The sequence below is a fragment of the Microtus ochrogaster genome, unplaced genomic scaffold, assembly GCF_000317375.1.
Source record: "Microtus ochrogaster isolate Prairie Vole_2 unplaced genomic scaffold, MicOch1.0 UNK12, whole genome shotgun sequence".
Taxonomy (NCBI): domain Eukaryota; kingdom Metazoa; phylum Chordata; class Mammalia; order Rodentia; family Cricetidae; genus Microtus; species Microtus ochrogaster.
Window position 1 is genome coordinate 5,866,393 of NW_004949110.1, and position 11,694 is coordinate 5,878,086.

Consider the following 11,694-nt stretch of genomic DNA (forward strand, 5'->3'; position numbering starts at 1 on the left):
AAAAAAAAAAAAAAACAACAACAAAACAAAACTCTTTTTAAGTTATATTATCCTTATGGATTATCTGTGTAAGCAAATGTATAAATACTAACATTCAAGTTTTTTTTTTAAATGATCTTGCCCAAAATACTGTTTTCACCTTGGTTTTTGCTTGTTTGGTGTTTTTAAGTTTTGTTTGACTTACTGTTACTTAGAGGTCATTTTATGTGTGTGTTTGTATATACAAATTGATTATTTATTTATTTATTTATTTATTTATTTATTTATTTGGTTTTTTGAGACAGGGTTTCTCAGTAGCTTTGGAGCCTGTTCTGGAACTAGCTCTTGTAGACCAGGCTGGCCTCGAACTCACAGAGATCTGCTTGCCTCTGCCTCCCCAGTGCTGGGATTAAAGGTGTGCACCACCACCGCCCGGCTAATATTGATCTTTATATCAAAAGCTACTTTAATCTCTTGTATGTATATGACTATATAAAATTGATGCTATTTTACAAATATAAAAATATTTTGAATTAATTTTTGTTTTTCACTTAGAGCATGGGACTGCTTTGTTCGTTGCCTGGATCATGTTTACCTGGGGCCCTTGCTCAGTCATGTCATAGTAGCTTTGTTACCTCTCATACACATACAGCCAAGAGAAACTGCTGCTATCTTTCACTACCTCATCATTGAAAACAGGTATTGTAACTGAAATTAAGCATAAAATAGTTATTTGTGTTCATGGACTTTTTGAAACCAGAAGTGACATTGGGTATCTTTTTTAATCATTCTCTACCTTATTTTTGTTGTTGTTGTTGTTTTTGTTGTTTGTTTGATTATTTGAAATAGGGTCTCACTGTGTAGCTCTGGCTTTTCTGGAATTCACTATATAGATCTCGATGGCCACACACTTGCAGAGATGTACCTGCTTCTGAGTACTGGGATTAAATGACATCATCTTATTTTTTGAGATAAAGTGGTTTTTAAAACCTGACTGATTTGTGTAGTCTAGCTAGTCAGCAAAGCCTCAAGGATCCTTCTCTTTGCTTCTTTGGCTCTGGGATTACAGGAATGTTTTTCTGTGATTACTTGGGATCCCATCAGATCATCATGCTTACACAGCAAGTGCTTTACCAAATAATCAAGCTCTCCAACCCTAAAATATTCTCAAATATATTTTTATGTCTCAAAGTATTGGTATTATTTTGATAGTGTGGAGTTACTATTTTAAAATGTAGAGTCCTTGAATAAATTAAAATTAGTATGTAATTACTACTACATATGAATTTTTAGTGGGTGTTATTTCTGTTATAAATGTTTAAAACTCATTGGCTAATAGATCAGAAATTAAGTTTTTTTCACTGATTTTCAGTTGGTAAAGGTAATTTTACCTTTCTTCTTAACTAAGTCAGGTACCCTGAGAAAGGTTAGGAGGGATACTTATCACTTTCTGCACCCACCACACCTTAGTTACTTGGAATTCCTTATTGTTTCATTGCATTAACCTTTAAATCAGCCTCCCCTACTTTAGACTTTTTTTTTTTTTGCATTTCTGTTACTTTAAAAAAACATTTCTTTAAATGTATTATTTCAACATGTCCCCTGGTTCTCTATCTTCTAACTATTGAGTTGCAAATTGGTTGGCTTGACCTTTAAAGCTGGACACATCTTATTGCTTAAATTTTTTTTCTGCTGCTTTTCCAGTCCCACTAATTACTATAGTAGGAGGCCGTAGCAAATATGGACTAGTGACAGAAGAGATCACACTTTATCTGCACTTAAATTTTCACTAAGGCTGCTTCTTAACCTAAAATATTTTCCAACACATTTGTAAGCTTTTTTTCCTATTACTTAACTAATTCTGAAAAGTTAGGATTTAAGTACTACACACCTGCCTACCCATATGTTGTTGCCATTCCTTTAAATTATTCTGGTAACCATTCAGGCATGAAAACACAGAAGAGAAGATTAATATCTCTTTATTTATTGAAAATACTTTAATGGTTTTATTTTAGTTTTCTACGTGCTAAAACAATAAAATCACTAACATCACTTTTCACATCTCTTTTCAGTTTTTATACAAATATTCAAATGCTTATTGTTATAGATGGTAGAATAATTTTTCTGACATTTTCATGTCATAAGAAAAGTTGTCTTGGGGGCTGGAGAGACGGCTCAGAGGTTAAGAGCACTGACTGCTCTTCCAGAGGTCCTGAGTTCAATTCCTAGCAACCACATGGTGGCTCACAGCCATCTGTAAGGAGATCTGGTGCCCTCTTCTGGCATGCAAGCATACATAGAAGGAATGTTGTATACATAATAAATAAATGAATGAATGAATGAATCAATCAATCAATCAATCAATCAATCTTAAAAATAAAAAAACTTGTCATTCACTTGGTACCCGGTAGACCCTCACCTCCTGAGTGAACAAATTGTCCTGGCTTTTTTTATTGTTTCGTCCCATATCTAGCATGGGACTTAGCACACAACAGCACACATGCCAGCTATTTCTCATTTTTTATACATTAATAAAGACTAGAATTAAAATTGTATTCAAACCTAGAAAGACTTTTATTATAATTTAAGCAACTAAGAGAGCATCAATAACGATTATTTGCATATTTTCCTCTAAAATATTCTTTATGCAAATATGTATTTGTAATTTTCTTTTACTTTCTGCTATTAAAGATCACTCCAAATGTAGTACTTTAGAAACAGGGAACTCGGGCCTGGAGAGATGGCTCAGCAGTTGGGAGAACTGACTGTTCTTTTAGAGGATCTGAGTTCAATTCCCAGCACTCACATGTCACCTCACAACTATTTGTAACTCCAAGATCTGATACCTTACGTAGAGATATATCCACACCAATGCACATAAAATAAAAATAAATTATTTTTGAAAAAAAGAAACAGGTAACTCCTTTATTTACTCATAATTTTGTAGTTTAGGCTGAGTTCAGCTTGTTATTTCTTCTGTTGGTCTTATTAGAGATCATTGGTGTGGCCACATTTGGCTACCCTGTCCATGTAATGTCAGAGCTTTTTTCTCTATGTGTCTTGTCCATGTTGATAGACATAGTTCTTGTATGGTGACTCAGTATTTTTCTGAGCACAAAAATTGAAACTGCCAGGCCTAAGCTCTTTCCTATCCACAGCATATCTTCTCCTGCATCCATTTAGCAATAAAGGAATTCTTGTACCTGTCCTGGGTTAAAGAATAAGGGGCTATAAGTGCATACTGAAAAGCATATTTTATTGTGGGCCACTGATGTGACAGACTAACAAGGATGATTTTTTTTTGGTCTGTGGTTATTTGCCATTAAATATTTTAATTTATTTGTTTAATTTATTTAATTTTTAATACTAGAGATTGAGCCCAGACATTCTGCATGCTAAGCTATCACTCTACCATTCACTGACTTATTCCTAGTAGAATTGCTAATTAGTTGTAATTTTTAAATTGCTAATTTACCTGGGACTCTAGACATGGCCAGAAAGATTATTTTGAAGTGAATAATCACAATGAACTTTTAAGTATGACTTTTATTAGCTTTATCTTCAACTTTTGCTTTACATTCATAGTCTTGCAAATCTTTCTAACTATTAGGGATGCTGTGCAAGATTTTCTTCATGAAATATATTTTTTGCCTGATCATCCAGAATTAGAAAAGATAAAAGCAGTTCTCCAGGAATATAGAAAGGTATTTCATTTCTTTACTTATGGTATGGAAGATCTTAAATACAAAATTGCTCCTGACTTTTGGTATACTGAAAATATATCCTTCACAGTCAAAGCTGGGTGTGGTATCATGCACTTGGGAGGCAGGAGCGGGCAGATCTCTATGAGTTTAAGGCCAGCCTGGTCTACAGAGTGAGTTCCAGGACACTCAAGGCTACATAGAGAAAACCTGTCTCCAAGAAAAGAAAAGAGAAAGAAAGAAAGAGAAAAGGAAGGGAGAAAGAACAATATAATCTTTGTGAATAGATAATAGTACCATGAATCCATGACTGAGGGAAGTCTCCACACCCCACCCCCACTTTGGCTTTTTTCAAGACAGGGTTTCTCTAGCTTTGGATCTTGTCCTGGAACTCACTCTGTAGACCAGGCTGGCTGCAAATTCATAGAGATCCACCTGTCTCTGCCTCTAGTGCTAGGATTAAAGGCATACACTACCACCACCTGACTGGGCAGTTTTATCATTTTTTGAAAAAAATTGTTTTATATTGTTTTGGAACAGTCTCTGAGGCTGTCTTCAAATACACTATGTAGCTGAGGCTCATCTTGAATACTTCATCTACTTGCCTAGCATTCCAAATGCTGGAATTAAAGTCATGTGCCACTACCACGTCCTATTTAGGTGAGAGACACATTAGCATTAAATAGAAGTCACCCTCTACATTCCTGAGGGGGAAATGTGGTATGATTCCAGTTACATTGTGCTACAAATCATAGTATCACTTTATGAAATTATGAAAATACAGTGATTTCATAGAATTTCAAGATAGAAACTAGAATACTTTGAGTTGTGAAAGGATTGAGTAGAATTATGTACAGAGTTCACAGACCTGGTTCAAGGTCATTGTGTAACCAACCTGTGTAAATTAGGGAACGCTTGTACTTATTTTAAGGAAGCACTTATTTTAGATACATTTTTATTCAATTGGGAGAAAATCTCTAGTTCTAAAGATGTTCAACGAAAAATGCTTTCCCCTAAAAAATACTGATGGCATAGACTTTGCAAAGAAAGGGATGGAAAAACTTTTAGTTGGGTTATGGTTTAGCTGTTTTAATAGTAACTGTTACATAGAAAACACAGGTCTTTCAGAGGTTGTTAGGATAGTTAATAAAGTATGTCTTTCTGTTCTTTGTCTAGGAGACCTCTGAGAGTACTGATCTTCAAACCACTCTTCAGCTGTCTATGAAAGCAATTCAACATGAAAATGTAGATGTTCGTATTCATGCTCTTACCAGCTTAAAGGAAACCTTATATAAAAATCAGGTATGCTAAAGAGATATAATTCAAAAAAAGTGTTGGGAACGTAAAGAAAAAAGGATAGATTGACATTTTTGCCTGAAAACTGTAAAAATTTGGTGTAATTAGTCTTTTTTATTTTACCTAAACTATCAGTTCTGACTGAAAAATGAGTAATACATAAGATAGATAGATGCCCGTTAGCTTCAGTCTCACAAATTTGCAGAATATTCTGCTGTTTTGAAAGGTCCTGATTTTATAGTTGTACTTTAGACTACTGCATCTTGAATTTTAAAATATTGTTTTTATTTTTCCTGTGGTATTTGTGGTGTATTCTCATGTGTGCAGGTGTCTTTCTCTATCACTCTCCTCCTTTACGATGGTCCCTCACTAACCTGGAAGCTCACTGTTTAGGCTAGGGTGACTGACTACTGAACTAGAATCCTCCTATCTCTCTCTCCCAGTTCCCAGTTTCCAGCCATACACAACCATGTCCCACTTTTGCAAGTGTTAGACATTTGAACTCAGGTCCTCATGCTTGTACAGTAAACTCTTCACTCACTGGCCCATCCTCCCAGCCTTGACGACTTCATCATTTTAAGTAAGAATTTGAGTGTTTATCAGTTTGTGACTCTTCTTATGTAACTACCTCATTGATATCTGTCATATGAAATGTCAGTAATTTTATTATTTTATAGTTTGACAGAGCTAACTTTATTAGTTTTTGTTTATTTAATTTTGAGTAGTTCAAGCTAGCCTCAGACTTTGAGTAGAGGCAGAAATAGCCTTGAACTCATGATTTTCTTGCCTTAGCTTTTTGTTCATTTGTTTGTTTTTTGAGACAGGGTTTCTCTGTAGCCTTGGAGCCTATCCTGGAGCTCACTCTGTAGACCAGGCTGACCTCGAACTCACAGAGATCTGCCTGTCTCTGTCTCCCAAGTGCTGGCATTAAAGACATGCGCCACCACCACTCAGCTTTGCCTCTGCTTCTTGAGTGAGAGAATTACAGGCTTATACCACCATGTCAACATTTCTTTCTCTCTTTCCTTTTTCCCTGCTTCCATCCTTCTCTCTGTTCCTTTTATATTTCTAGTTGTAGTGCTCATATTAGAGGGATCTTTTGGGGCAAATTCCAGAAGAATAAAAAGATTGTAAGAAACTCAAATTAACCTTGATGGGATGCAGAATTCTATTTAAAAGTTATAAATTTCTAATTATTTTAAAGAATTCATTGGAAATGAAATGCTAGAGACTTCCAGATTGTCCTGGAATAAAGATGAATGCCTGAATCAACTCTCAATCTCTCCAACATCAAAAGAATAAGCAAGGAGAGCACATTCATCCTAGTATGCTATCCACCCTCTTCAGTATCATTACAAGATAGGATCCTGAGAACTGGAGATTCTGAACAGTGTGTATAAAAAGAGAAGTAGGACCAGATCTAGAACTTCACTTCCAGTGTAACAACACTGGCAATGGTTTCTGGGTACTGGCTACAGAGTAGATACTGGAAAGTATATAGATGCTAAGGTCTCAGACAGTCATCCATGGGAGAAGTAAAAGAATAGGGAGGAGGAGGAAAACATGCTTTGAAGACCTTGTTATAAATAGAAAGAAGAAAGATCGGAGGAAGACTTAAAAGTCTTATAGAAATTTATCAAATCATACCTCTGATACAAAAAAGAGAAAATAAAATGGTGCTTTATTTATAAACAATTAACTGTACTATACTGGTACAGGTGTTTATAAAACGAAAATCTTATAGCCATTACATAATGCTTATTGTTAGAGCCTATATGGAGGATTCATAATATAAATAGAAAAATTACATATAAGAAAGCTGAGTGTTAGCTAGGCAGTGGTAGTGCATGCCTTTAATCTCAGCATTCAGGAGACAGAGGCAGATGGATTTCTGTTAGTTCAAGACTGCCACCCAGGTCTACAAAGTGAGTTCCAGGACAACCAGAGCTAAACAGTGAAACCTTGTCTCAAAAAAAAAGAAAAAGAAAAAAAAAGGGAAGGGAAGGGAGCTGGGTGTAGTGGTGCACGTCTTTAATAATCCCAGCATTAAGGAGACAGAGGCAGATGGATCTCCCGAGTCCAGCCTTGTCTGCATAGAGAGTTCCAGGCCAGCCAAAACTATATAGTAAGACTCTGTCTCAAAAAACAAAGAACAAAATAAAGAAAGTGAAAAGAAATCCAAGCATGGTACTTTAATCCCAGAACTTGAAAAGGCTGGCTGAAGCAAGAAAGATTGCTTAGGACCAACCCAAGGTACAGTGTGAGAACCTGTCTCAAAGAAAAAAGTCCTTCAGTTGTGACAGTTCTTAAAAGCAACCAAAAAGTAAAAGAAAACTAGATTTAGCACTATAACCTAAATTAAGAATTTCAAATATTTTCAAGTCAGTAAAAAATTGCATGAGAATTTTAATTTTAATCAGAGTGCTGGACAGATGGCTAACTGGTTAATAATGCTTGCTTCCAGTCATGCCTACCAAAGTTCAGATCCCAACACCCATGTAACAAGTCATGCATTCTATGTATGCCTATAATCCCAGCTCTGAGTTGGAGAGGAAAGAATTGCTGGGGTGGTTTTCAGCCCCTTGTCTCAAAGGAATAGGTACAAAGTGATAGAGGAGAACATCCAATATCTTCTGGCCTTTGCATGCTACAAGTTTATATGCACTCACTTAAACACAGATACACACAGACACACATACATGCGTGTATGCACACGCTCTCACACATAAACAAATAAATGAATGTAGTGATATATTGTTGTGTTTTAACAAATAAAGCTTGCCTAGAGATCAGAATGCAGAGCTAAGCCACTAGAGGCCAGTGAGTAGTGGTGCAAACCTTTAATCACAGGATTAAACAGAGACAGAGACAGGGATTTCTGTTAGTTCAAGGACACTCTAGGCTACACAAGATTGAATCTGTCTAAAAGAGAAACAGAGCTCACACAAAGGTGATTCCAGCACTTGAAACCCCACGCCTCTAATCCCAACACTAGGGAGGTGGAGACAGGAGTGATATGGCTGGGTGGAGAGAGGAATTTAAGGCCTGAGGAAACAGGAGAGCAGTGCAGCCTGAAGTTTGGTGGAGATAGTTGCAGTCTGAGCTTGCAGTAATAGGATAGGATCTCCCTTTTGGTCTGAGAATGAGTTAAAGGTCTCTCTAGTGACTGGCCGCTCTGCCTCTCTGATCTCTCCTCTAATATTTGACTCCAGGTTTTTATAAAGATCAATTAAAATTCATGCTACAAATGAAATTTTAGAAAAAGCAAAGTAAGTAAATAAATGATATAAAAGACATAACCAAGAAGATATGAGCCACAGGCGACTGAACTCAGGAAGCAAATTGAAAAAAAATGAACAAATTATGGATTAGACAGAACACATTTGACTATAAAATTTAAGTGTCATTGATAAAGCATTAAAAATAATTACTATATTAAGATATTAAAGCAATAGGGCAGAATTAATATTTAAACTAATTCAAGAGATCTTTCTGAAAAAATCTGTTATAAATACTAAAATAATCCGTTTTATATGAAGAAAATACCAAGTAGTCAACTCAGAGAAATCATAGATTTTTAGTAATTTAAAAAAATTCAGAACTTCCAGACCAAAAAAAATGAAAATTTGCTTGTTTTAGACTTCCATGTCTATTTTTTTCTATGTATGAATATTTTTCCTGTATGTATGTATATATATATATCATTCATTGTACATGCATGTCCAATTCCTACATAGGTCAGAACTGGAACTGGAGTTTTTGCATGGTTTTGAGCCACGCTGTGAGTGCTCCTGGGAACTGAACCCAGGTCCTCTGTAAGAACAAGAAATACTCTTTAACTATTGAGCCATCTCTCTAGCATTCCCGCCCTTTACAATTAATTGGCAAAGGTATGGAAACTAGATTGTTAGGGGCGTAGAGATTCTGTCTTTAAAAAAAAAACACTCCAGCTGTGCTTATAGTATCATGGTTAGGAGTGGTTTTAAATCCAAAAGAACTGAAGAAGTACTATTTTTACAAGTGAGTCCTTCCTAAGACTTTTATTTGAAGATGGGTTTCATTTTGTCTAGATGACTTTTTAGAGGAGAGTTTATAAAGAAGACTGATAACTACCATTTATATGTTAACTGTAAATCTAAGATGAAATAATACTTGGTCAAAAGGAGAATCTCCATGATTGTTGCACCTTCTAATAAATAAGCTCAGTAATTGTTACATGAGCAATTCCTAGAAGCAAAAATATATGTGTGTCGTTATATACCACTTTAAAACTGGCAAATTAGGTATAGGCTTTATAGAAAATTACATTAAAATGATACTATCTAAAAGATAATTCTTGGGTGAGAGATAGCTTAGCAGTTAAGAGCACATTACTACTCCTACAAAACATATTGTGAGCTATATTATGTAAAGTCATCAAAAACCGACAGAAAAAATTGAAGATACATGATTTTAATTTTGTCTGTATTAATGTTTTTAAGCTCTAGTTTAGAAAAACATGTAGTAGCCGGGCGATGGTGGCTCACGCCTTTAATCCCAGCACTCGGGAGGCAGAGGCAAGCGGATCTCTGTGAGTTTGAGACCAGCCTGGTCTACAGAGCTAGTTCCAGGACAGGCTCCAAAGCCACAGAGAAACCCTGTCTCGAAAAAAAAACAAAAACAAAAACAGAAAAACATGCTGTAAGAATGTCTTTGTAATGTAAGGTGTAAGAATATGAACTTTCTACTTTTACTTTAGGAAAAATTGATAAAATATGCAACTGATAGTGAAACAGTGGAGCCTATTATCTCACAGCTGGTGACGGTAATTTTGAAAGGCTGCCAAGATGCAAACTCTCAGGCTCGTTTACTGTGTGGGGAATGTTTAGGAGAATTGGGGGCAATAGATCCTGGACGATTAGATTTCTCAACAACGGAAACTCAAGGAAAAGACTTTACGTTTGTGGTAAGTAATGATAATTTTGAGTGATAATATTTCTCTAAGTTATTTTTGTTTTATATGAATTTTTTATCTTGTATATGAGGGTTTTACCTGAATGTATGTCTATACACCACATGCGTGCCTATTGTCCACAGAGGCCAGAACAGGATGTGAGACCCCCCCTAGAACTCCCAGTTGTAAACTCCCAGTGGGCACTGGAAACTGAATCCAGATCCTCAGCAAGACCAGCCAGTGCTCTTCACTGCTGAACAATCTCTCCAGCCCTTGAATTGAGTTTTATATAATTCACTTGTATAGTCAGAAATTTTAAGTATCTTTTATTACTAAATTCTCTTATGGAGCTCTTTAGCCAAAAGCCATAGTTTGAGCTATGGTTGATCTAATGTGTTCTATTCTTGGAAACAAAGCTTATTATCTAAATATGATAGTAATTAAGGTCTAATAAGTTATCTAAAGGTTAACATTTAAACATAATTTCTAGTGCTTCCATCAAAAACTAGTTTTTCAGGATAGTCTAGTAATTGTGTATATTTTAAGGATTTCCGTGTATAACTATCAATTTGTACTTTTTTACTGGTTTTTGCTTGTATGTATGTTTGTGATTTTTTTCTGTTCTTTGGTTTGTTTGTTTTTTTCCCAATACTAGCGCTTGATCTTAGGACCTTGCTACTAGGCAAGTGCTTTCTCACTGAAATATATCACCAATCAAAATGAAACTTTTGATATGTTAGTATACTTGGTGAATTTGAGTAGAAAGAATGTTGAAATTACATTTGAGTAACTATATTCTGTAAATCAACTCTCAAGTGTGTGCGTGTGTGTGTTTTTATACACAGGTAGAGGTCAGAGAATAACTTTGAGACGTTAGTTTACTTCTACCTATAGATGGGTTCTGAGGATTAAACACTCAGGTCACTAGGTACACTGCCAGTGCCTTTGCCCACTAGGCCATCTTAGTAGCCCTACAATTTGCTTTCTGCCTGTTAAAACACAAACAGTGCAAAATGATCTAACTATTCAAAGATGAATGATTTTGATACAGCTTCATAACATCCTAAGACAGCATTTGACTTCCTAGCTGTAGATCATTTCAGCCATGATACCAGCTTTGTTTGAGCTTCACCCTCCTTTCCCATTTTGAAGTTGACCATGGTTAACACAGTAACTAACACCTGAAGAAAATGTGTGTATCAGTTATTGAGGGTTGTTGGTTTTTTGTTTTGTTTTGTTTGTTTTTATTAAGACTGGAGTAGAAGATTTAAGCTTTGCCTATGGATTGCTGATGGAGCTAACAAGAGCTTACCTTGCATATGCAGATAATAGCCGAGCACAAGATTCAGCTGCTTATGCTATTCAGGTAAGTATGTTTGCATATAATAGCCATTACTGACTTTACAGTATTAAATGCTAGTAGAAAAGCTATAAGTTTCTTGTAAAATACTTAGCTATTATCTTTATCAACTAAATAATATAGATTCATAATATTTTAGAGGACACATAAGGGTTTTTTTGTGAATGAAAAAGAACAAAGTATAATAACACATACATATGAAAATGCCTTAATGAAATCCATTACATTGTTGCTAACAAAAATAATTTTTAAAAAGCATATATTAATTTTTAAAAGTATTTAACATACTACAAATACTTTAAATTTTTTAAAGCTATATAAATACAAAATGTCTTTTATGTTAAATAATGTGAAATATTATTTGTTTATTTATTTATTTATTTTTTTTTTAATTTTTTTTTTTGGTTTTTCGAGACAGGGTTTCT

At 35.1% G+C, this 11,694-nt stretch overlaps 1 protein-coding gene across 1 annotated transcript in view; it reads left to right on the forward strand.

Moving 5' to 3' along the window:
- Positions 1-11,694, forward strand: part of Atr (ATR serine/threonine kinase) — a 105,181-nt gene that overhangs the window by 31,279 nt on the left and 62,208 nt on the right. The window contains exons 19-23 of the mRNA XM_013353571.2: positions 535-678; positions 3,590-3,683; positions 4,857-4,982; positions 9,715-9,921; positions 11,162-11,275. Of these exons, the coding sequence (XP_013209025.1) occupies positions 535-678; positions 3,590-3,683; positions 4,857-4,982; positions 9,715-9,921; positions 11,162-11,275 (685 nt within the window). The remainder of the gene's footprint in view (positions 1-534; positions 679-3,589; positions 3,684-4,856; positions 4,983-9,714; positions 9,922-11,161; positions 11,276-11,694) is intronic.